This window comes from Cetorhinus maximus, chromosome 8, assembly GCF_964194155.1.
Source record: "Cetorhinus maximus chromosome 8, sCetMax3.hap1.1, whole genome shotgun sequence".
Classification (NCBI taxonomy): domain Eukaryota; kingdom Metazoa; phylum Chordata; class Chondrichthyes; order Lamniformes; family Cetorhinidae; genus Cetorhinus; species Cetorhinus maximus.
The window spans coordinates 114356427-114384078 of NC_135886.1; the positions used below are offsets into that span (position 1 = coordinate 114356427).

The following is a 27652-nucleotide window of genomic DNA, read 5'->3' on the forward strand; positions in this document are numbered from 1 at the left end:
TTTTTCAATGCTATATATAAATGTCAGGTTTTGCATCTTTTAATAAGATGTGACCGTGCAAATTTATCCTTGATATTCAATTCTGAATCAGACATTGTATGTATTTTGGAATTATGTAACTCATTAAATCTGATTGTGTTGCTTTGTGTTTTGAACCTGAAAGATCCAAGTTTTATGCTCTAAAACAACCCAGTAAGTTTGAGGGTGTACCCCTTGTATTTTTAAGATAAGAAAGTTTTTAATAGAATCAAATAAATAAATATTAAATGCAACTATTATCTGTTAACATTTTCATTAATATTCAAATAGAACCTGACATCAGAGGAGATTATGTTATAAATCTGACTCCTGGCTTCAGCTTCTTTAGCTTGTTATAGATTCTGGTAAGTGTTCTGTTTAAAGAGCTACATGGGCATTTTGCTTATCTATTCCATATGAAAGCTCCTATTTAAGGATGAGGTGACATTCTGCTACCAGCGGACGTGGGAAGGTTATTATTGTTCACTATATCAATACTGAGGAAATTTGCTTTATTCCAAAAACACTTTAATTGCTGAGAGCTCTGATGAATTATATGCTAGAAATCTGCAGTGTCTTGTACTCTAATATTAGTTTAATTTGCCACACTTTGTTACTCTACCGATTTTGTAAATACATTCAAATAATTGGTTTTGTTCCATTCTGTGTGTAATTTTTCTGCTTACCCAAATGACGTTATGGTTCACTTGGAAAAACTCTGTTCCAACCTTATACTTTATCCAAGTTGATACTATATGTATGCCTCTACATTCTGCAGAGGCAGAAAGCAAAAAGACACAAATTTAAGATTATAAGAGGTGTATGAGTCATTTACTCAAAGCTCACTCTGTCCATTGAACAAGACAATGGTGCAAAAACACCCAAAACTGTAATTGCGTTGATCTAGAATGAACTGCTGAACATTTGTGTGACAAAAATCAAAATTAAATCGAATAACCAAGCAGAATCTCTGTTATATTTGTGATTCCAGACCCTTTTTATTTGAGATGCGAAGGTAGGATTAAAGTTATCAACACCTCTTATTCTGGGCTCCTTAAAAGATTTTACTACTGCGCTTGTAACTTTGAATCCGCCGGGTATTCAAAATTCAGTGAAATGGGTTTTGTGAATTTGTCACTGAGGCATTTCTCTAAAGGTTTTTGCACATGCCAAGGTTCAGACTTTCTATCATTTATACCACTGGCTGGTATAGCAAAATGAACAATTTCCTCACACCCTGCTTGCTTTAAGGATTATTTTCATTTCTTCCAGTTTCTCCATCTCCATCACATCTGTCCTTATGTTGCAACCTTCCATATCAGCAATTTGGATAAGTCTTCCTTTTTCCCCAACTGAGGATTCACCCACACCATAATTGAAAGGGCCTTTGACTGTGGACATTCCATTTCACGCACTTTTGCTCTCATCCCTTCCCCTCCCTCCCAGAATCATTATAGGTTTCCCTTCTCCTCACCACCAGCCTCCATATTCAATAGCTCATTATCTGAAATTTCCACCACATCCTGTGTGATGCCATCACCAAATCATCTCCAACAGCAGCACCCCCCCAACCCCGCCTATCAGCATTCTAAAGGGGCAGTCCTTTCCTCGATATCCAGGTCCACTCTTCAGTCTTCCCCAACACCTCTCCTCTTAACATAGCACCTACCCACGTAAGCACAGGAATTGCAAAGCCTGCCCTTTTACCCTCTTCCTTTACAGGATCCAAAGCCCCAAACACTTCTCTCTGCTATAACAGTGATTTACTTGTATTTCTTTTAATTTATTATACTGTATTCCCTGCTCATGATGCGGTCTCCTCTTCAACAATGGGAGCAAGCTCAGATTGGTGACTGCTTTCTGGAACACCTCCATTCAGTACACAAGCATGATCCAAAACTTCTTACCATCTGCCATTTTAATTCTTCACCTGGTTCCCACACTGAGCTTTCTGCCTTTATTCTTGATTCTTTCTTGGGATGTGGGCATCGCTGGCAAGGTCAGCATTTGTTGTCTATTCCTAATTACCCATGAACAGGTTGGCTTGCTAGGCCATTTGAGAGGGTAGTTAAGAGTCAACCACATTTCAGTGGGTCTGGAGTCACGTGTTGGCCTCCAGACCAAGTAAGGAAGGCAGGTTTCCTTCCCTAAAAGGACATTAGTGAACCACACGAGTTTTTACAGTAATCAATCATAGTTTCATACTTCCTATTACTGAGACTACCTTTATATTACCTATTTATTAACTGAATTCAAATTCCACTAGCTGATGTAGTGGGATTTGAACCCATATCCCCAGAGCATTAGGTGTGTCTCTGGATTACTCATCCAGCGACAAGTTGCCGGCAAGTATTTGGTAGTCAAGGCTGTAAAGGCTTCAACTTCCACTATGAAGGTTTTGTCTTCTGGTACTTGGTAATTGGTGGTATCCTGGAGAGTGCATCAGGGGCTGGATTTTATCGTCGGCAAGCGGGGGCGGGGGCGGGGCCGGGAGCGGGGCCTGCTCGCTGAAGCGTAAAATGACACGGGGTGATGTTGGGCCAAACTCCTGACGTTACCGCGCCCCATTTAAATTTTCAGGAAGGTGGGGGTGCAACAAAATCAGCTGCGCACCCACTGACCTGTCAATGGCCAATTGAGGCCATTGACAGAGCAATTAAAGTAATTAGTGGACCTGCCCGTCCAAGCTTAAGGATGGGGGTAGGCCAGGAGCCCCGGTGTGAACTGGAAAAATCATGAAACCTCATCCACAGGCGGGATGAGGTTTCATGTAGGGTTTTAAAAATTCTAATAAATTTTTTTGGAAATTATGAACACGTCCCAACTCATGTGACATTGTCACATGAGGGAACATGTTAGGGAAATTTTATTTTTCTATTTTGAGCTTTTACACATTTAGAGCCGATCTCCCTGAGGCTGCACTTAGCGTCAGGGAGATGAGTGCGCTCTTTCGTGCGCATGCGCGAAAGAGCGCACTCTCTATTTTAGGAATGCACCCCCCCCACCTCCCCACCCCACCCACACAGGGAGTGCATAGCGCTTCCCTGCGGACGTCACGCTGGTTGGGCCTTAGTTGGTCCGCCCATGTAAAATGGTGCCGTGCCTCCGATCGGGGCGCTGATCGGAAGTGCGCCCGCATGCACCCGCCCATCATCTTCCCCCCCAACGGGGGGAAAATTCAGCCCCAGGTGTAGTTTGACATTTACCTGTACGTATTCCATAATAGCATCATGCCGCATGAGTCAAAGTCAGAATGGCTGAATCCTGGGTGATATCTTTGCGATTTCCTTTGTGTTCAACAATGTTACTAATGGTTTGTGATTGGCCTTAATCTTAAACTGCAGACCCAGTACATAATCAGAGAATTTCTCACATACCCAAGTCACTGCGAGGGCTTCCTTTTCAATCACAATGAAGTGCTGATCAGTGTTGGTTAATGACCTGCATAGTAAACAGTTCTTTTTTTTTACCATCACATTGAAAGTGGAATAGCACTGCTCCCAGTCTCGTTGCAGATGCATCAGCTGCCACAGTCATGGGAAGTTCTGGGTAGTAGTGGTCTAAGACCTATGAGGATGTTCGCATCATTTTGACTTTTTCAAGTGACTGCTGTTGATGCTCAGTCCAGTACCACACTTGGTCCATTCATAAAAGATGTCTGAGGTGTTCATTTATCTGGGCTAAGTGAGGCAGGAAGTTGTCTAGCTGGTTGACCATGCCCATAAACCTCTGTAACTCTGTTACATTTCTAGGTGGCAGGAATTCCTTTATTGCTTTTGTTTTCTGAGAGTCTGCGGTAATCCCAATTGCTTGTATAATGTGCCCCTGAACTGTTTTGTGGGCCTAGAAAACTCACATTTGTCATTTTGCATCAAGCCAGCCTCTTGTAGCGTGAGTAAGACTTCCCTGACCTGTTTGTCATGTTCCTACTTCATTGACCATGGATCAAGATGCCATCCATGTGGCATATTACACCATCAATGCCCTGCATTGATATCTGAGTTGTTGTTTCTATTTAAGTTATTGGTGCTTAACTTACACAGCACCAACAACTTAGATAGCACCAACAACTTACACACCACCAACAACTCACACAGCAGCAACAACTTACACAGCAACAACAACTTACACACCACCAACAACTTACACACCACCAACAACTTACACAGCACCAACAACTTAGATAGCACCAATAACTTACACAGCACCAACAACTTACACACCACCAACAACTTACAAAGCACCAACAACTTAGATAGCACCAACAACTTACACAGCACCAACAACCTAGATAGCACCAACAACTTACACAGCAACAACAACTTACATAGCAACAACAACTTACGCAGCAACAACAACTTACACAGCAACAACCACTTACACAGCAACAACAACTTACACAGCAACAACAACTTAGATAGCACCAACAACTTAAATAGCAGCAACAACTCATAAATCAACAGCAGCTTCCATTGGACATTGTCCTTTGCAATATTTCAGGGTTGATGTGATGCCAAATGGCAGATGGTTAAAACAGTACCATCCAAAGGCCCTAATGAAAGTAGTTAAGAGTTTGGACTCCTGGTCCAATGGCAATTGGCAAAACCCAATGTTGGTGTCACGGTTGGAGGAAATAGTGCATTTTGCAAGTTTGTCCAATGCCATCGGATGTATTTCCCTTTCAACTGCCTTGTTGAGGTGTGTTAGATCAACACAGATACGAATGGAGACATTAAACTTAGGGACTGGTGCCACACCAGAGCACCGCATGTTTGGTTTAGTGACGGGTGAAATGACTGCTTGTTGCAGCATCGCCTCAATCTCACTCCTGATCATTTTCAGAAGTGGGTGTGGGACCTTCCTTGGTGAGAATAGACAAAAAAGGCTTAGTGTCTGTCTTGAGTGTAATGTGATACACGGTTTTCAGCTTACCCAAGCCTGTAAAAAATGTGGGAATTCCCTCCAAATTTCATTATTGTGTGTTTCTACATTGACCTCACCAACCTTTAGAAGCAGGTTCAGAGCTATGCAGGCTTTTCTGCTCAACAACAAGCATTCTTGGTTCTTGATTATGTACAATGTTTTAGAAATTTCTCTAGCTTTGTATTTCAGTGTCATCTCTAGCCAGACTTGAACATTTAATTTGATCCCTCTGGACTTTGGAGTTGATTAGAGGATGGCTGCAGTGTCACTCTATTTGGCCATGAAACTCTGTCAGATAACACTGAGACACCAGCTCCTGTGTCTAGCTTGAATTCGGTCAGATGTCCATTTACTTCAATGTCAGCACTCCAAAACTGTTTTTTTATGCTCCTGTATTTCTCTGAGGAAAATTATTTCCTGGTTGTCAAAGTCTTGAATTTCTTGAATGGAGCTTCCTTTAACAGATTTCTCCTTCTGTCCTGTAAACACAGATTTCCTGGAATGGCAATCCACTTTAAAATGACGAAACCTGCCCCAACCATTGCACTGTGCAATTCGGGGGAGGGGAGGGGGTACATTTTTCCCGCCTGTGGACCCTTCTTCTCTCCACAGTGGGGACATTGTAAAATGGTGGTTGGCACCTTTCCAGGGTGCTTTCCTGGTTGCTGCCTTGCTATACTTTCAGTTTTACAACCCAAAAATTGAACAACTTCATCAAGCTCTTCAAGGGAAATTTCTGAAGCATCTCTGACAAAAAGCCTTATTCTGCCTCTGCTTTCGGCCTGTCTCACCCGCTGTACAGCTTTGCTTAAATTTAAATCTTCTCGAGATTGTAAGAATTAAAGAGTTTCTCATGTAAAACGCCAACGCCTAGTCTACCTTTGATTAGGTCATCTTTTAGTGCTCCATACTCACAATTTTGGCTGGGTGGTACAATTCATTGATGAATAAGTCAATCTCTTCACCCTGTTTTTGACTGCACTGATTAAATTTGGCCCTCTCAATGACAATAATCTTAGGAAGACTGAAGTATCAGTCAAAGGCTCCAATGATATCCTTGTAGGAGGCTGTCTCTTCATTCATCCCGTGTCTTGCCAGCACGCCATCTACTATGCTCCCAATAGCATATAACAAAGTGCCAACTTGATCTTTGTTCTCTTTACTTACACAACCTGAGGCATTGTGGTACCATGTAAAACGTCTTCACCAATTTTGCCTGTCTGGGGCCCTCTATATTTTGGAATGGTTCTGCTAGGGGAAAAGTAGGATCCATTTCTCACCCCAGCTCAAGGTTGTTGTTTCCCATGCTGCTTATTTTGCCAGTCGCTGATCTGCCCTCATTATTGTGTTGTCACCCGCTGAGCTGCACATATGTTGGGTTTCACTTGAGGCTTTTCCTGCTGTTTTCTACAGTTTCTCTGTAGGTGTAGTCAGTGCTACCCTCATCTGTTATCGTGGCCCTTTCAGAGATTTGTTAGCTTCTTACTCTAGAAGTGATCTTGCTGGAGGCACTGATCTTTTGTGGAAAGCGTATTTATTAACATACTATTTACAAAAGTTAATTAAAAAAAAACAGAGCTGTAGCTACTCTCTAAAATGCTTCTCAGTCCTCTTCCTTCAGTGAGTGACATCACTGTGACATAGATTCTCACGCACACACTCAGTGGCCATCATTACTATTCCAATGAAGCTCAATGTAAGCTCAAAGAACATCACTTCATCTTTCAATTCAGCATTTTACAGGTTTCTGGACTCACCAGTGAGTTCAACAATTTCAGGTAGTAATCTCTGTCCCCATTTTGTTTTCTTTTTCTATGCTGGTGTTGGTTTTCCTCTTTTTTTTGCTTTGAATGACAGCGATTCATAATTATGTCATTCACACCCATGCTAGGCACATCTTTTGTTTCTTTACTTGTCCCATTACCACTCCCCATTTGGCCTTACACCAGTAACCTTTTTGTCATTTAATCTCCCATGCTTTCTGCCCTATCACAGACCTTCCCTTTTATCCTCATTCCCACCCTCAAGCCTTTCATTTGCTTAAGACCTATTAAATGCTTTCCTTGCTGTATTTAAACTATTTTGTAATTAGATAGTAGAAGTTTTAGTTTACTAGCTTAAACCCTATTAAGAGGAATGTTAGTGTCAACTCTAATTATTGTTTTTGTTTAGCTTGACCCAAATACTTAATCATTTATAGGCAAAAACCTCCTAGTTAATTGTTAAATGCATAACGCTTGACAGGTGACACCTTCTGTGGACTGGCGTGCATCACCTCAATGACCAGCGGGTACAGAGGCTTGGCAACAGATGCCAATGCCAAAACTGACAACTCACAATGGCACTTCATGAGCAGCACTTGTGGCAAAACCTGCCTCTCAAGGACTGACCACTTCACCCATCATCCCATCATCAAAGGTGCACCTATGAAGACATCCCATCTGAAATGGATTTGCTTATTGCAATGCTGGAAAGCCCTTGAAAATAAAGTGAATTATGAATTTGATTTTAAAAATAAAAAGAACATCTAGGACATAAAATTGGGCTTCTTTGTGCTGTTAGTGCTGACACTACAGAAGGTGCGATAGCAGAGATTGATGAGCACAGCGTTTCCGGTCATTTGCGGTATGGCCCGCACAGCACTCTGCGCTGTGAAGGACACTGGTGAGGGATGTGTCATGCATGAGCTGGAAGCATCCAATAGTGGTCAGATCGTGACATCAATGAGCACTCTGTTTATGATTTTGAAACTTGGACTCAGCAGGTCCAGTGAATGCCTGTGCTAATCGTGTGGTCAGCCTCAAGAGTGACTGCCCACACTTGTGCTATTTAAAAAAACAGCCATCTAACTGGCAATTGAGGAACTATTGATTTACTTTTGCTATTGCAAAGTTTGTGAGTGTACTGTGGAGTGTTTGTGGAGTTGCTATTATGAGTTGGTACATCCATTCAGGGAGGACAAAGGATTTGGTTACCTGTTGACACTATGGCTGGACACTATGGCATCCTCAGCAGCGAGATGGCAGATGGAGATGTTCATAAAAGTGGACACCATAGAAGTGGTGCTGAACCCATCGCCGACCTGCCCCCACTGTAATTGTATTGCCTGTGGACCTATAGAGGCCCTTGTGGCCAATTAAGTGCTAGTTAAGGCTAATGGTCACTTAAGGGCTTCTCCTGCCACCGCTGGGATTTTATCAATGGCAAGGGAGGCTAGCACCATGTGTCCAGCCCACCAGGTGAAACCTGGTGGACTGGTGACTGGACAATTGAGGTGGGGGCGCCTCCTTTTCAGACCCCCTCAGGCCATTGAAGCCCCAGGCATTTACTCTTCCCATGCTCTCCCCCTTGACCTGTCATTCCCTGCCCCACTTTCCGAGGCCTATCTGCTTGTCAACAGTGAGACCCCAGACTTACCTCACAGTCCAGACTCCACCTGTGAGTGGGGGAGACGGGAACCCCACCCCCAGTGTAAAATTCAAGCTCCCAAGTTTGCAGTAATTATGGGGGCTGTAGTTGCAGAGCCTCTTGGTCTGTAACATGATAGGCAAATGGGGGTGATGGTCCTGAGAGGAGAGGCTCTGCACAACATGAGGTGGAGGAGAGTTCTCCATAGTAGTCCCTAACCATCTTGGGTTTTCAGGGAGCTCATCTCAAACCTCCACCTCGGCCAGGAGCATTTTGTGAGAGTGCCTCAGATTCATGAAGGAAGCAGTTACAGAACTGTGCCACCTCTTCCAACAGGACCTGCAGCCTCACACTGGGCTGAGGTGCTCCCAATGGCCATCAAGGTCACCATTGCTTTAAACTTTTACACCAGTGAATCCTTCCAGGCAGCAGCAGGTTACACAGCTAACACATCACAGTTCACCATCCAACACCGCAATGGAGACCCTGTATGAGGGGAAAGGCAAATTTATTGTTTCCCTCTAAAGCAGAGAGAAGATGGTTGAATGGGCACATAGCTTTGCCAGGGTAGTGAGATTTCCAATGCTGCAGGGGCCATCGACTGCACACACATGGCTCTGTGGGTCCCCATGTCAATGTGAAGAGGTACAAGAACAACAAAGATTTCATCAATTTCATCAATGTACTGTTGGTGTGCAACCATGTGCAACCATAATGTCAGTGAATGCCTGTTACCTTGGCAGCTGCCAAGATGTCTTTATCCTCTATCTTGGTACCACCAAGATGAACCAAAGGGTGGCTGCTTAGAAACAAGAGATATCCCCTCTACTCATCTGAAGACCTCTGCTGTGCCACCCGATTATGCCAGAGAACGGGTGTACCATGAAAACCAGAAACATAGAGGGACAGGCCATTGACCTGCTTAAGCAACAATTCCACTGCCTGGACTGCTGGACTACAGTACTCTATGGAGTACATATTAAAGATTAGGCTGCATCCTCCACAACATCATTGTCATGATGGCACAATCATTACCACCAGTCGTACGGAGGTCAGTTCGGGGAATGGAGGAAGAGGAGAAGGAGAAGGAAGAGGTGGAGGCAAGGAGGAGGCATCCAGGGTCCTTCGACTCTGGACGGATTTCTGTAAGCGCTGACTCAGACCCCACTTCCTTTAAGAGGTCATCCCTTCACCACCATGGCTTCACAATACCCCGGCTTACATCCATCTGTCTGTGCCGCCCCATCACAGTGTCCACTTGGCTAAGCTCCTGCGAATAATATTAACAAAAGCTTTCCCATAACATCTTTATCCAACAGTATTACTAACAGAAATTAACTATTCACCCTTGTGCATTCACTTAATGCAAGTCTTGTGGGTATCTTTGGCCTCATGTTCTTACACAGTGCTACCCCAATGGCTGTAGCATACTGACTTTCAATGGGGGAGGTTGCAGATGGCCTTGTAGGAGACTCTTGAGCAGTTCTGAGCCTTGAAGGTGCATTTCAGATGGCACCATCTTGATATGGGGGGCTGCTGTCTAGGCTAGCTGGTTGAGGGACACCAACAAGGGCACTGGCAGAGTGGCATTGGTGGGAGCATGCTGTCACCCTGTGAATGGCCAGCAGATGCATGCTCCATGATACCACTAATACTCCCTCGTAGCAGCCCCTCAGCAACCTTAGTGATCTATTGGAGACAGATTGGTTGACTATTGTGCAAGCCTACATGAACCTTTGAGCACTGAGATCTGCAGCGGTGTTGGCAGCAGTCTAAATGTGTGTGGCAGCAAGCATGGATCTCATGACTTTAGTCTAACATAAATTACAAGATGTTATGTCATGGCTGGGTCGTCTGGTGTTGTCATGGAGCTTGGCACCACTTCCATGGTGGAATAGATGGGCTCCAAGCTCTGCATGAAGCCCTTTGCTACATTTTGAGCTGAGCTTCTTCATGCTCCTTGACAGTGACAAGAGAGTCTCTGAGTATCTCGGTACGCATGCTCATCAACATTCACTTGTCGGCCTCCCCATTGGAATCCTCATCTGATTCCTCTGTAGCAGCACTAGCTTGTCTGTGACCTTAACCTCCGGTAAGCTGACACATCAGTTGTCCTTTCCCCGGCATGGTTGTAGCCCACTCCTGCCCAGTGACTCACCACGTGCTCATCCCAATTTTCGTGTCATTTCCAAGGTATATGTTGTGCCAGTAACTGAGCTGGTGGCTGTGAGTGTCAGATCAAGCGATGGAGTCTCTTCATCAGTGCTATGCTGTTGCTCGCTCTCTTCCTCCTTGGGCTGTTGTGGATGGGCAAGCCACAGTTCCTGGATGCCTGACAGCAGGAAATCAGAAGGGGAGGTTGGGGTGAAGGACAGAGGTAGAGTGGAGTAGAAAGCAAGAGATCTATGGTCAAATCATCAGCTGCTTGTACTCCACACCAAGGAGCAGGTTGAAGGTGAAGTGGGATTTGAGATGGGCATAAGGCAACATAACATCATCCTCAGTGTTTTGGTGACACCAAATGCAATGGACTCTGTCACAGCCAGTACTATGATGCACAGTACCATCTCCTCCAAAGAGCTCACGAGTTGTACATGTGCCTATCCATTGATTCTGCTCTGCTGTCTTTGATTATACAACACGTTGTCCTCTAAGAGTGAGAATGTCAGTGTTTGTGTTATACTATGCCTGGTTGAAATTATTACCATAACTGAATAGTGGCGGGTATGTGGATGTAGTGAGAGCTGAGTATGAGGATGCTATCATTGGACAGAGTGCACCGGTGGGGTGGAGTGTGTGAATGTTAGGCCTGACTCCTGACTGCAAGGACTTTTGATAGGTGAGCAATGGGTGTAAAGTGCGCTGAACAGCTTGGGAGGATGACATGAAATGCCCTTTAAATGTGCATTCAATGACTTTGACCACCTGTACAAGATCATAGAACTTCTAGTGGCATTGCTGCCATGTCCTCATGGCCAGGTTCTGGGAGTTAACTTATATGGCCGCCTGCTCCCATTCCCTTCTGAAGGTTTCTGTTGTGAATGTCTAAATTCATAGTTCATGTATTTCAGAGGTATAACTTGTATTTTTAGGAAATGAGTTTTAAATGTAGACAAATGGAAATATCTGCTTGAGAAACTGATAAACAGCCCTGAACAAAATGCAATTCAAGCAAACTTGGGGTAATTGCATTTCAATGCCGAAGTTTTATTATGTTGCTGGAATGTTGGTAAAAGGTATTCACACCTAAGATTATAATGACTACTTTGGATCTATCTGGAGGAGCCAGTTTGTCTCAAGAAATCTCAGAAAATGCTTTGAAGTTGCAGTGTACACAGGGAAGGTTCAATTATTGATGTAGGTTCCCCAAATCAAAGAAGCTAACAGCTGTGTAAACATTGAGTTTCTGGGTGGAACCAGTAAACCGAGTAAGAGGGTCATTATCTCCATTAGACATAAATTATTCATATGGGTCCCAGAATCAAAGGGTAATTTTGAAGGTAAAATATAGTTGGTTTAAATTTCTGTTTGCAACATCCCATGTATGCCACATTGCTTTGGTGATAGGTTATGCGGGGAGATGCTGGGAAGAATTTTCCCCCCGTCGGGGGAGAAGTGCAGGAGGGGCGCGTACAGGCACACTTCCGATCAGCGCCCCCAATCAGGGGCACACCACCATTTTACATGGGCAGAACAATTAAGGAGTTCAGCCCGACATCATCCCACGTCATTTTACGCGTCGGCGAGCGGGCCCCGCCTCCCACTCGCCGACCTCAATATCCTGGCCGCTGTTTTGTTTTGGGTTTACCTGTGTGTTTTTCTCGCAGAAACAGGTAGTCAGCTTGGAAGGCAGTGCGAAGGCAGTTGTGTATCACCAGTAGCCAGAACAGGAAGCGTAGGGGCCATTAGGGACCAAGGGGGCAATCTATAGGTGGAGCTAGAGGACATCGGTAAAGTGTTGAATGAACACTTCACATCCGTCTTCACCCAAGAGAATGAGGATGAAGGTATCAATCTTGGGGAGAGAGACTGCGAGGTTCTTGAGCAAATTGATACAGGAAGTGGCAAGGTATTGGAGGTGTTGGCAGGCTTACAAGTGGACAAATCTCCAGGTCCGGATGATTTGTGTCCCAAACTGCTGAGGGAGGCAAGGGAGGAGATCGCAGGGGCTCTGACCCAAATTTTTAATTCCTCTCTGGCCAGGTGGGAAGTGCCAGAGGACTGGAGAACAGCCAATGTGGTTCCGCTATTTAAGAAGGGTTGTAGAGAGAAGTCAGGGAACTACAGGCAAGTGAGTCTCACATCAGTAGTAGGGAAACTATTGGAGAAAATTCTGAAGGAGAGAATCTATCTCCACTTGGAGAGGCAAGGTTTGATCAGGGATAGTCAGCATAGCTTTGCCAGAGGGAGGTCATGCCTAACAAATTTGATTGAATTTTTTGAGGAGGTGACCAGGTGTGTAGATGAGGGTAGTGCAGTTGATTTAGTTTATATGGATTTCAGCAAAGCCTTTGACAAGGTCCCACATGGGAGGCTTATAAAGAAGGCAAATGCAAATGGGATACAGGGTAGTTTGATGAGGTGGATTCAAAATTGGCTTAGTTGTAGGAGACAAAGAGTGATGACAGAAGGATGCTTTAGTGACTGGAAGCCAGTGTCCAGTGGCGTACCACAGGGATCTGTGCTGGGTTCCCTATTATTCATCATTTATATAAATGACATAGATGATTATGTGGGGGGTAGGATTAGTAAATTTGCAGATGACACAAAGATTGGCCGGGTGGTTAACAGTGAGGTTGAGTGTCTTGGGCTACAGGAAGATATAGACGGGATGGTCAAATGGGCAGTTAGGTGGCAGATGGAATTTAACCCTGAAAAGTGTGAGGTGATACGCTTTGGAAGGAGTAATTTTACAAGGAAGTATTCAATGAACGGCATGACACTAGGAAGTTCTGAGGAACAAAGGGACCTTGGCGTGTGTGTCCATAGATCTCTGAAGGTAGAGGGGCATGTTAGTGGGATGGTGAAAAAGGCATATGGGACACTTGCCTTTATCAATTGAGGTGTAGATTACAAAAGTAGGGAGGTCATGTTGGAGTTGTATAGAACCTTGGTGAGGCCACAGCTGGAGTATTGTGTGCAGTTCCGGTCGCCACATTAAAGGAAGGATGTGATTGCACTGGAGGGGATGCAGAGGAGATTCACCAGGATGTTGCCTGGGATGAAATATTTAAGTTATGAAGAGAGGTTGGATAGACTTGGGTTGTTTATGTTGGAGCAGAGAAGACTGAGGGGCAACCTGATCAAGGTGTACAAGATTATGAGGGGCATGGACAGGGTGGATAGGGAGCAGCTGTTCCCCTTAGTTGAAGGGTCAGTTACGAGGGGACACAAGTTCAAGGTGAGGGGCAGGAGGTTTAGGGGGGATGTGAGGGAAAACTTTTTTACCCAGAGGGTGGTGACAGTTTGGAATGCGCTGGCTGGGAGGGTGGTGGAGGCGGGTTGCCTCACATCCTTTAAAAAGTACCTGGATGAGCACTTGGCACATCATAACACTCAAGGCTATGGGCCAAGTGCTGGTAAATGGGATTAGGTAGGTAGGTCAGGTGTTTCTCACGTGTCGGTGCAGACTCGATGGGCCAAAGGGCCTCTTCTGCACTGTGTGATTCTGTGAATAGGAGTCAGGGATGTTGCTGATCTGAAGCCATTAAGCAGGAATTGTGAGTCGGGTCCATGCTCGGAATGAAAAGCCCAAAATGTTTGTTAAGAGTTTTGGGACAAAATCGATAGTCACTTAGACAGGTGCAAGATAATTAAGGAAAGCCAGCATGGATTCATTAAGGGAAAATCATGTTTAAGTAACTTGCTGGAGTTTTTTGAGGAGGCAACAGAAAAGGTTGATCAGGGCAATGCTGATGATGTGGTGTATATGGATTTTCAAAAGACATTTGATACAGTGCCACACAATAGACTTGTGAGCAAAATTCTAGCCCATAGAATAAAAGGGAAAGTAGGCACTTGGATAAGAAATTGGCTGAGTGACAAAAAACAGAGATAAATGGATGTTTTTCAGATTGGAGGAAGGTCTGTAGTGGAGTTCCCCAGGGGTCAGTGTTGGGACCCTTGCTCTTCTTGATAAATATTAATGACCTAGACTGTGATGTGCAGGGCATGATTTCAAAATTTGCATATGATACAAAGATTGGAAGCATTGGCAACTGTGATGAAGATAGCCTTGAACTTCAAAAGGACATAGACTATTGGTGGATTGGGCAGACAAATGGCAGACGAAGTTCAATGCAGAGAAGTGTGAGCTGATTCATTTTGGCAGGAAGAATATGGAGAGACAGTATAAAGTAAAGGGAAAAACTCTAAAGGAGGTGCAGGAACAAAGAGACCTCGAGGTATTTGTACATAAGTCATTGAAAATGGCAGGGCATGTTGAGAGAGCAGTTAAAGCATATGGTATCCTAGTTTTTATTAATAAGGGCATTGAGTACAAGAGTAAAGAAGTCACCCTAAACTTGTATAAGACACTAGTTAGGAGTACTGCATCCAGTTCTGGGCGCCATACTTGAGGAAGGGTGTGAAGGCATTGGAGAGAGTACAGAGGAGATTCACAAGAATAATTCCAGGGGTGAGGAGCTGTAGCTATGAGGATAGATTGGAGAGGTTGGATCTGTTTTCCTTGGAGAAAAGAAGACTAAAAAGAGACTTGATAGAGGGATTCAAGATCCTGAGGGGTATGGACAGGGTAAATAGTGAGAAACTGTTCCCACTCAAGAGTACATCAAGAACAGATTCAAAATAATGGGCAAAAGGAGCAGAAGTGATGTGAGGAAAATTATTTTTACCCAGAGGATGGCTGGAGTCTGGGACAAATTTTCTGAAAGGGTGTTGGAGGCAGGTTTGAGAGAGGTATTTAAAAGGGAAATGGATGGCTATCTGAAAAGAAAGAATGTGCAAGGTTACGGGGATAAGGCAGGGGTGTGGGATTAGGTAGAATGATGTTTCACAGAGCCAGTGCAGACTCGATGGGCCGAATGGCCTCCTTCTGCACTGTAAATATTCTGTGATTCTGTGAAATGCATGAGGAATTAAAGATCTACCTGGCATAATTAGTGGAAGAGATAGGCAGTGGAATTCTCACATAGAGAGAGTTCTGGAAGTCTAAGTACCAGACTGGGAAACTGTAGAGAATCAAAGAGGATTCCTAAGACCTATGGCACACTCTGGTTTGCTCCCAGGAGGAGTAAAGGAACCCTCAAGATCCAGCAATGTATAGGGGAACTCCTAGGTGAAATTAAAAACAGGACCAGAAGTGGTCTGTTAAGATTTTCGGGTTTAAGTAAGAGAATTTGTTTCACTTGAGTGTCGGGATTGCGAATCGTCTATCCGAAAAGGTGAGGGAAGCTGATTTCATAACAATTTTAAAAAGGATTTGGGCATGGCCTTAAGCAGCTTACAGGACAGGGTTACAGACAAAAGTGATGCACAAGGTAGTCAGTACGACTGCTGTTTCACAGCATAATGGGCTGAATGGACTCCTTCTGCGCTATATGATTCTATGATTATGCTACATACTGGAATTACTTCATTTCATATTTCAGCTCATAAAGGAATATTTTTAGGCAACCTCTTTTAAAATGTTGGCCCGTGTGTGCTTAGCCAACTCATTGCTGATTTTATTCAGTCGAACTGTAGAGGTTGTCTGCCAAGACTTCCAGTTAGAAAGGTTGAAAGGCAGCTTGTCATATTGTCCTGTTAACCTGTCTTCAGATGCATTCTTTTGATAAGCTCAGTGTCATATTCTCACACTGTCTATCTTTTTCTCCCTCTCCTTTTGTTTCTTTCAGCCTTGGAATTCTGTGAGGCTCCACCAGTGTTATGTGGTGGATATCAGACAGATATGTGTGATCCTTCCCAGCATGGATACCCTATGATAATAGGCTCTGATGTTGATACCGAGACAGAAGGGGCTGCATCTCCTGATCATGCTTTAAGATTGTGGATGCGAGAAATCAAATCTGAACATAGCTCTTGTCTATCGAGCCGTGCGAATTCAATGCTTTCTCTCACTGACACTGAACAGGAAAGGAAGTCTGATGCAGAAAATGGTAAGAAATAAAACTAAGCAATTCTGTAAAATTTTGCAATGACGTGTCTTCAGGTGACATTAAATCAATTATATATGCACATTAAGAATGGGGTTATTTTCTGTGGTATAGTAAGGCACGGTTTAGTTTAACCTCGCAGATCAATTCATTGCATATTATGACAATAGGATTCCTGTCCTTATCCAGCCACTGTGAATTAACTCATTTAGGGCAGTGCATAAATTCTGCTGTGTTATGTATATAATTTACATTCTTTTTGTGGGCACCCAAAGTTTGCTGTCAGCTGAACGTTTCTCAGATCTAGTACAGTTTTACTTTGCCATCATCAGTGACAGCATTCATGCATGGCGGACCAGGTTCTATCATTATTGTAGCGGATCAAAACATTTTGTAACAGCGAGTTTGTGAGGCATTGAGTTGCTGGGGTCTTGACTGCAGGTACGGTACTTTACTAGTAGTATCTACAATTATTTAAAAAGGGAAATATTAATGATAAGAATTCATTCTCCAATGAGGTCAGAGTTGCATTTGTGATCTTAGGCAATTTTGAAAGCATTAGAATTTTTAATAAAACATTGAGGATGGAGGGAGGTGGATAATCTCAGATTCATTTTAGGCATCGGTTTGTTTTCATCCCTTCCTTCCTGCTTTTCTTATGAGAAGGATATTTTAACAATGTGGAATAAATATGGTGACAATTCAATATATTTAGACAGGTGTCACAATTGGCTACATGCACAAAAAATATCGATCGTAGGAAATGGCCATGTGCTTGACAGAAAGTTAATGCCAATCTTTAGAAGTGTATATCAAAGCATGCAAAAGATATTCAGTGGTCAGGGAACTAATTGGAAAAATCAATGTTTTTTGCCAGCTTTGCTGATTGAATGCCAGATTATCTTAAGGTATTCTTGTAAAACATACAGAAAGGACAATTTTAACCATGCCCATCCTGAGGAAACCAGGCAATCATGCAGTTAAACTTGCCCATGGGGACTTATCCGTTGAGTTGCCATTGTCTTCCTGGCGGTTCTGATTTCAACGTGAGAGGTCAATTTAACTTAAATCATCTGATAGAAAGCTAATCATATTGAATGGTTTCCACTGGTATTATTTGAAAGTAAAGTCAGGTGGAATGTAAGCAGGTAATCTATCTGATCCAAATATAAGATCAAAATTTCTGATGAAAGGTCATCAGCCCGAAACATTAACTCTGTTTCTCTCCACAGATGCTGCCTGAGTATTTCCAACATATTTTGTTTTTATTGCCTATCTGACCCTGTTAGGTTCCTGATTGGAGAGTTAAGTGAAGATTTATTTTCCTTCCACTGTTCTTCTGAGCAGGCAAGTCTGGTGCCTGATGTCTGTGTGGGGATATTGGCATTCCTGCTAGGCTAACCTACTGGGAAGGATGACTGGGGGAGGATGAGGCCCAAAAAGCTAAGAGTTTTGACTTTTTTTTTACTTTCTTTTTGGGGCCAGGAGGTGGAAGGGTAGTTATGGCCTCTCCTATCCCAGAGTACAACCTCCTCCCTTTTTATGATCCATCTCCGAATCCCCTCCCAGCATTTACCTGATTGCCAGGGACTATTCTTTCAGCCCCCATTCAGTGGCCTTGTGGTGCCTGACGTTGTGCTTTCTCCATGTAGCTACCACTTCCTTGAAACCAAGGTTGAGAAAGCTTGCTCGTCCCCTATTTCAACCATTGGCTGCACAGCTATCATTCCAAATTGAAATTAGGATTAATGCTCTAAATTTGCTAGTGCACCTCCAAAGGCTCTGAAAGGAAATTTCCACCTTAGCTCTGATTGTGCTCAAGATGACTCATCATTGTACTAAATGACTATACTGCACCAGTAAAGCTTCTTCAGTTAAAAATTTTACAGGTGAGCCAACATTTATTTTATTTTAAGTTGAAGTGAATGCCATTTTATTTTCTTCAGAGATTACCAACAGCCTGGATTAAACAAAAACACATAAAAAACCGTGAATGCTGGGAATTAGAACAGAAAATTCTGCCAATACATTGCAGGTCACGGGAGAAATTTCAGGTTAACATTTCTGGTAGATACATTTAGTCAGAATTTTGATGAAAAATGTCAACCTGTCTTTTCAGATGCTGACTGATCTGCTGTGTACCTACAGCATTTATTTTTGTACCAAATACCAAGTAGTCTATTTCCTAGTAGTTTATTTCTCAACTATCTAACTTCTTGCAGTACTATGTAAATGATAATGTCATTCAAATATTCCTTTAAAAAAAAGGCTATAATTGTAGTAGATAATCTCATAATAGATCCAAATGCAATTGTATTTATACAAGTATGAAATTTAAATTATGAGCGAAATTCTCTGTAGAACGGGAGGGTAATCGGTGCAAACTGTTTTAATATTTATGAAATTATAAACCTATTCGTATCCAAACCTTCAAACGTACAGTGTTACAATTTAAGTATTCCATGTAGTTAAAAATTATGTCAATGCATTAGGTGGTTACTGGGCTATGAAAATTTTATTACATCACATTAGGGGCTAATATCCTTAAGGATCCTAACTGAGAAGAATTTAGCCATCTTGATTCAATTCCCAGTGATTATAAATCTAAATCACAAAATCATTTATTATTTAGCATTAACTTAGTATTTTTACAGAGAAAGTCCTGTGGGGAAATGACCCATCCCACACATATAGAAATGCAGATTATTCCAGTTGCTATAGTGTGAGGACTTGCTGCATGGCCTATTCAAATATGATTCAAGACCAAATCAATATCAATTCTTATTATTTTTAACAAATATATATATATATATATTTATTTATTGTTTATGGGGGATGTTATATTTGTACATGTTGAAATATTTTCAATCGGTCTTCTAGAGCCTCACACTAACTTTCTCACTGAAATATCCTCCTTTTCTTCCCTCAAATCCCTCAAGTTCAATAATTTCAGTTTCCATCTCAGATCAACTTGTTTTCTCTCCTCTCATTTCACTGTTCATTCTTAATGCTCCCTCTGCATAAACTCTCCTGCCCATATTCAAATTCATCCCCTCAACCTTGCTATGTGACATGACCTCTTTACTCCCATCATCTCAATGAGATAAATCCATTGTTGATCACTTTCTTGGACATCTCAATACTTGCAACCCTACCCTCTTCAAACACCATTCCATCTGCTTCAGCCCCAGAAAACTCTCCTCAAAGTCACTTGCAACTGTCCTTTTAATATGCCATTCCCAACTGTCCTAGCTTTGACCCTCCGTTCACCACAATACTTCTACAGCTGTTGATCTGCTGAATCAATCCTTTAGCTCTGCCTTTGATGCCTTTGTCCTCAATAAAACCCTTACTGTCTCCCAGCCTAGTTGCTCCTTCTGGTGTGATCCCCATCTTTGCTCCCTCAGCTTCAAGTGCTGCACAACTTGTTTAGCTATCAATTGTCACATCAAGCTAGACCGCATCAAGCACGATCGAGATTCATTCTGCTGTCAAGACCATTCACTACTCCAGGAACATCCTGGAATGCAAAGATAACTTCTGGCTGCTATTCGCTACTACAGATTGACTCAGTAAACTGTTCTTCCCTGTTCTCTCTGCCGTCATTAGTTATCAATTTAGTCCCATTTCCCCATGCTCTTATTTTCTTTTTCAAATATTTATTAACTACCTTTTTAAAAACTGTCATACAACTTGTTTCAACCAATGTTTTTGGTAGCACATTTTATGCCCTAAAAGACTTGATAACCTGTACCTTCATTCATAAAATTATGCTTTCTAAAGTACGTAGAGTCCTGTTTAGTCTCCAATTGACCAGTTATTAAACTTTTGTGTATGCTTAGAAAATCTGACACTTATTTCCCCCGTGTTCCTGATAGTCATTCTTTCCATTTTTCTTTGTTTCTCATTTACATTTTCTTCATTATGCTTGATTTGGTTTTGAATTATTTGGCCTAGATTTTTCATATGCCTCTCCTTTAAGTCTCATTTAAATTTTAATTTCTCTACTTATCCAAGGATCTTCAATTTTGCTGCACTCTCATCACTCTGTGGGTATATGTCTATTATTATCCTAATCATATCCTGTTTGATCTGCCTTATCTGCCATTTTTTGTTGTGATTTTACTGGGCTAGCTCCCCTCTTAGCTCACTAAAATGTGTTTTATTTTCAATGATGTACCTTATCTTTGACTTTTCCATATCAAACTTAATTATGGTTGCTGCTCCAGAGAAATTCTCCTTACCTATTTTCAACAGTTAATTTATTAGCATGAGATGCAGCACTCTCTCCTTTTTTTGCACTAAAATCAATTTAATCTAATTGCTAGACATGCTGCAGAAAACCTTCCTGAATTTGCTAGTTAAATTACTTTTATGCCAATGTACCTTTGAATAATTAAAGTCACCCACGATTATGATTCTGTTGACTCTAAATATTTCTTTAATATGTTCCTCAGAATAATTTCCACTATTTGGTGGTCTATAATGAACTCTCATTAGAGTAACAGTTCCCTACTTGTACCGTACCATCTGTATCATCCTTATGTTCTAGTATTGTTAAGGAATCTTTGATTAATAGAGTTACTAAATTTACACAGAATATATAGCACAGAAACTAAACATTCAGCCCAAGCAATCCGTGCCATTGTTTACACTCCACTTAAGCCTCCTCCTATCCTATTATAATTCAGATAGCCAGGCAAGGATAGAATTGGAGCCTGGTCTTTATATACGTACAAGTTTTTATTTACAGAGACACATATTTCATATCTTGTACCTCTAATCCGACAACGACAGTTATAGCCTGTTCCTATGTTCCCCAGTTATTGCGCACCTCCTGAATACAATTAAACACCCAACTAATTTGTTTTATTCATTTATGAGATGTGAGTGTCACTGGCAAGGCCAACATTTGTTGCCCATCCTTAATTAACCTTGAGCAGGCATGAATGACCTTAAACTGTCGTTAATATGGCACAGGTATGGTCGTAGTGCTGTTAGGACGGGAGATCCAGCGACTGTGAAGGAATGGTGATATAGTTCAAAGTCAGGAAGGTGTGTGGTTTAGGTGGGAACTTGCAGATGATACTGTTCCCATGTAACTGCTGCCCTTGTCTTTCTAAATGTTAGAGGTTGTGGGTTTGCAAAGTATTGTTGAAGGAGGCTTGTTGAGTTGCTGAAGTGGAACTTGTATATGGCACATACTGCTGCCACTGTGCACCGCTGGTGGAGGGAGTGAATGTTTAAGCTGGTGGATGTGGTGCTGATCAAGCAGCCGGCTTTGTCCTCCGTGTTGTTGAGTATCTAGAGTTTATTGAAGCTGCACTCTTCCAGGCAAGTGGAGAGTGTTTCATCACACATTTGACCTGTAGGTGATAGACAGGATTTGGAGAGTCAGGAGTTGAGAAAGCCACAGTATTTATATGGCTGGTCCAGTTAGGTTTCTGGTCAATGGTACCCCCAGGATGTTGATGGTGGGAGATGGTTAGATTCTTTCTTGCTGGAGATGGTCATTGTCTGGCACTTGCACGACAAGAATGTTACTTTCCACATATCAGCCCAATCCGAATGTTGTCCAGGTTTTGCTGCATACGGACACGGACTGCTTTATTGTCCAAGGAGTTGCAAATGATAGTGAGTATTACCACATTGTTGACTAAATGCCAATATTGTAGCTGTACTGGAAAAGCTTGGCTAGGTTCCTGGCTTGTTCTGGAGCATAGGTCTTCAGTACTACAGCCAGGCTGTTGTCAGGGCCTTTGCTGCATCCAGTGTGTTCAGCCATTTTTTGATATCACTTGGAGTGAATCAAATTGGCTGAAGATTGAGGTCTGTGATGCTGAGGACCTCAGGAGGAGGAGGAGTGGATCATCCACTCAGCCCTTCTGGCTGAAGATGGTTGCAAATGTTTCAGCTTATCTTAATCTGATGTGTTGAGCTCCCCCTTTTTGAGGATGTTTATGGATCCTATTCCTCCAGCTAATTGTTTAATTGTCCACCACCATTCATGCCTGGTTGTGGCATGACCGCAGAACTTTGAATTAATCCATTGGTTGTGGGATTACTTTGCTCTGCCGATCACATTTTTCTGCTGTTTAGCATGTATGTAGTCCTGCGTTGTAGCTTCACCAGGCTGTCACCTCATTTTCAGGTATGCCTGGTGCTCTCCTGACATGCTTTCCTGCGTTGAACCAGGTTTGATAGTAATATACAATTAGCATACCTTCCCCCACCAATCTCTATCAGCATAATCCTCTATTTCCTACTCTCCCAAAGGTTAAGCTATCCTCCAATTAAGTGCATCGATATTACTTTCCTCAACCACTCTCTGTGTTAGCAAATTCTATGAACTCGCTACTCACTATACAAAGAAGTTTCTTCTGAATTCTCTATTTAGTTTTTTGGTGACAATCTTATATTGATGACCGTTAGTTTTGCTCTTTCCCACATTCTATCTACATTCTATCTACTCTATCAAAATGTTTCAAAATTTTAAAGACCTCTAGGTCAGCCCTTAGCGTTCTCTTTTCAAAAGAAAAGAAGGCCTGCTTGTTAAGCCTTCAATGATATATATATAACTTTGACTTCCTGGTATCATCCTTTTAAAACTGTTTTGCAAGTGCCTCTACAATCTTTTTCCAACATGGTGACAGTAAGAACTGTTCACAGCATTCCATGCTATGCTGACTGGTCTACAGTTCATTGGACATCCTCTCTCCCTTTTTAAGTATTAGTATAATGTTGGCTATCTGCCAGCCTTCTGGCACTAAACTTTTTTTTCTAATGAGTGTACTAATGCCTCTGCCGTCCCGTCCCTCGATTCTTTTTAAATACATGGACACAATCTGCCATGCTTCCTTTTTAACCTACACTGCCTTCCTGGAATATTTTTTAATCAAGAACTTTTACTTGCAGTCCTGCCCTAATTTTAAACATAAGATCATTATTCATTTTTTTCCACCTGGGCATTAAGTATTGTTTGTGTAAAATGCAGAAAGAAAAATCTGCCAAGAAGGATGAAACATCAGTAACAAAACCCTCTGATTTTCCTCCTCTTGAAGTGAATGGAAGGAAAATCCATTCCTTTCTGTAAGGAATGTGTAACCCTCCCAGCCAGATGTTCATTGCTGTACACTGTTGCGGCAATGTTTAACACCCAGGCAGTGAAGACAAAAAGTCTGATATTTCTGTAATATCTATATTACACCCTCATCGGTTTTCATCCACCTACTGGCATCTTACTATAACTTTGAGCTTCTGCATTCTCCAGAAATGCATCTAGGTATCTCCTGAACACGTTTACTCTGTCTTGCTCAATGTCATTCACAGGGAAAGGATTTCTCACAGCTATTTCTCTCTACAGGAACAACAACTTGTAGTATTTAAAAACTGCACCCCTTGTGTATGATTTCCATTTATAAAATCTTCATACAATGTACTCTGAAACTGGGCTATTGGTAACCATAGTAAATTGTGCAATTTCTAATCAGGTTGAAAGATGCACACGGTAAGATTGGATTGTCTTCTAAAAATCACAGATTTCCCTATTTGCTTGCTACAAGAATTGAATGCTTTCATTTGGGATTATAGCTTTTCAATTTTCATGTAGTGTCCGTTTTGCTTGGTTTTGGAGGTTTGTGTTTGATTATAATGGTCATGTGAAGGATTTTCTGTCAATCATTTGGATTCTCTTGTTTGTGCGTTCACCATCTGAGACTATTTAATTTTGTCTAGCTTCTGTGCCCTCTCTTTTTGGGCTTGTTTATTCCATGCATCAAACTGTGAAGGCATAGAGGAGCGCAATCTGCTTGCAAGTCTGTGCTGATACTAACCTTGATACAGATTCCTTGAATATATGCAAATAATCCGTGGTAAAATTCCTGTTGATTGTTGATTCCTACCCTTTGGGGAAAAAAGCAAGCGTCTGTTCCTCTTTCAGACACTCAAAAGGGTACTATTTGGGATCACATCATGACTCAGCAGTGAATAACAGAGCTGTAAAGACCAGTGATCCTCAGATCGTATTGCTGCTCAATATTGATTTCAATGTCAGGTAAGAACACTGCAGTTTTAGGAGAGATATTTGCTAAAGTCAGACTCCAGGGGCTGGATTTTTAAAAGGGTCGGTGTCTAGATTGGAGGCAGGTAGGAACACAATTTGGCACTGTCAGTCTGCATTCCAGCTCCCTGCCACAATCCCAACCACGAGCTATTTTGAAGCAGGGTGGCTCGGGGATAGATTGGTTGCTCACTAAAACAGAAAGTGCTGGAAATAGCAAGTCTAGCAGCATCTGTGCAGAGAGAAACCAAGTAAATGGCCCAGATTTTCATCCACAAGTCGATTTGCAGAGTCGGGAGATTTCCCGGCACCCTCAACCTGACTTAAAAATAGTCAGGTTGGATTAGAAGTCGGGGCAGGATGCCCTGTTGTGGTGAGGAGGATGCTGGGTGCAGAGGCGGGCCTGGGCAAAAGGCATGTCTTGGCATCCGGCACTGTATCCAAAATTTTTTTTAAAGGAATAAAGCACGAAACATTCCTCCAGCTTTCACACTGCTCCCGCCCCCCGACACAATCCCTATGCCCAACCCATGCCACCTCGTGTCCTGTAACCGCCCCATAACCCCTCATATCCTCTTTGCCAATCTATGCCCTGTACCCACCCTATGGCCCCTCATACCCAAATGCTAACCCATGCCCCTCTGCCCACCACAATGGCCCTTTGAGTACCAGCTCGTGCCAACCAATGTCCTGCACCCTCCCTTACCCTTACACCTACCATGCTAACTCACCCAGTACGTACCAAGGGCAGACCGCAGAAACCATACAGAGATGAGATAAAATAAAGTTCTATAAAATAAAGTACTAATTGTCTATTACAGATTTCATTATATTGAAAAAAAACACTCATTTATAAAAACCATTTACTACATTTACATCCCTTCAACAACTTAAAGCCTTATAACAACAAACATTTCATTTGTGCACAATCCCTTATAACAACAAGCATTGGAATTCATAGCCCTACTTTAAAGGACCTATAACCACTTGCAGCCATGAAATGGCAGGCACCCTACTGTGATAATCAATGGTTGTGAAACCTGTCATGCAGCAGTAATCCAGTCATGGAAGCCCTCAGGCTTATGTCAACAACAGAGTGAAATAGCAAACAATGTTTTTTTTTAACATTCCAGGCATTTTTTTGAAAGACTTACAGGCAAGACTTTTAAATGCATTGACAGCTTGACAGCTCCCTTTGATAGGTGCTTTTGACAGTTCCTCTTGACATTTTTGACAAGCTCACTTGACAGGTCCCCCGATAGATCCCCTTGATACTTTTGACAGGTTGTCTTGACAGGTGCTTTTGACAGTTTTGACAGTTAATTTTGACAGGTCTGATGACCTGTTATTATGACAGTTATTGAATTTATGCACTTTTTACTGACATGTATGCCTACTTTTGTGCCATCTTACATCCCCCAAAGGTCGCCTGACCTCTCCCAAAGGGCACCTGACCTCCCCCAATGATGTCCTGGGACCATATCCAAAGGGATACCATACCTCGCCAAAGGAGTAACCTGGCGATCCAAAGAAATGCACAAAGTTCACTCCTGCTCTTACCAGGTCTACTCTCTACAATTTGGATTTCACATTCCTGGGTGACCAAAAGCTGACTTCAGTAGAGGCAGTTGATGATTTAAATGGCCAGCTGCCCCCATGAAAGGCACATGCACGAAACACAAACTGCCCCCATTCCTGCCCATGTAAAAATGGGAAGTATTGGCTGCGATTTTCTGTGCCCACTGACGTTGGGTGTGTTCTGTGGCATGAGCGGACAATGTGGTGCAATTGGTTTCACTACGGCATGAAACCAGTTTGCGATCATCCGCTCAGCCCGTCAAAGGTGGGCCACATTCCCCATCGGACGTCGGGAATATCATTGTAATACATCATTATTAGGCCAACCCACCGGAATCGTCACCCCAACCCCCGCTGGATCGTCCGCCCACGTCAGTGGTGAAACACCCCGATGTTTTTTACAACAGCATATATAAGGCGTGCACTTGGTGGGCTGCGCCTCATTTGCGACTTCAAGGTTTGTTTGCTGACCTTGCTTCGGGCAGCACTTGCGGTTATCAGCGCCAGGCTTCACAGATAGCACCATATCACTTTTAGGGGGCTCATGGGCAGGTCTCAACCTACCAGATCAGCCATATGTGGGTGGCTTTTCAATGGCTGCAGGGTTAGGGCTTGCTTGGAGAAGGGGGAGAGGTGGCCTCAGGCAAGGGAAGAGGCTGCAGGACAAGGGCTATACTGGAGAAGGATGGTAACCCAGGGTATGTGTGGGGGCACATGTTGATCTGTACAAGTTGGCTGAAGATGGTGAGGGCTGAGGAGGCAGTCTCTAGAGGAGATGAAGCCAGATGGCCATGTGAGGGTGTGTGTGTGAGAACGGGTGGTGATGTTCCTTGAGCTGGCAGTGAGTGAGATGCCAGTGAATGTGTGATGGACTTGTGAGTGTAAGTTTAGAGTGATGAGATGGTTGCCATACCCTGGCTGCATGGATGAGATCATTCATCCTCTATCTACATTGGATGGCCAACCTCTTCTGTGCAACATTGGCACTGATCACCACTGCCATTGCCTACCAAGCCAGAGTGGTAATGTTGCTTCCCCTCTTGCAGCCAGCGCGGAGTAGGGAACATCACAGCGGACTTCCAAAAGGTGCTTGGGGGCTGCAGTCTTCTTGCCTTTTGGGGCCATGTCTTCTTTGTTGCAGTCCTGGGCTGGAAGCACTAAGCAGGGCTGTACTTTAAATGTGATGCCTGACGTGATGAAGCAGCAAGGTGACGATGTGGCAGGCAAAATGGAGCCCACCCACCATTGAAACAGCGTGTATCCCGGGAATACATAATTAATGCGGTGGGTTTGGGATAATATGGCATGGAAAGCATGAAACGTCGTTTTTCCTGCCTGCTACTGCACTTAGTGCAAATCTGGGATGATTCCGCCCATCGTGTTCAGGGCAGGACTTCAGATTTTTGGGCACTTCCGCCATTTTGCCACAACGTAGAGGCTCTTCTCAATGGCAAAAAATTTAGTCCAACGTTTGGATTCAAATATGACTTCTTCAGAATATTGGAGTTCTGAAGTAGAGTCATTTTTGACTGGAGAGGTTAACTCTGTTTTT

At 42.8% G+C, this 27652-nt stretch overlaps 1 protein-coding gene across 1 annotated transcript in view; it reads left to right on the top strand.

The window, feature by feature from the left end:
* The window catches only part of tenm1 (teneurin transmembrane protein 1), a 1283715-nt gene that overhangs the window by 528771 nt on the left and 727292 nt on the right, over window positions 1–27652 (top strand). The window contains exon 3 of the mRNA XM_078547452.1: window positions 16206–16466. Coding sequence (XP_078403578.1) covers window positions 16206–16466 — 261 coding nt within the window. The remainder of the gene's footprint in view (window positions 1–16205; window positions 16467–27652) is intronic.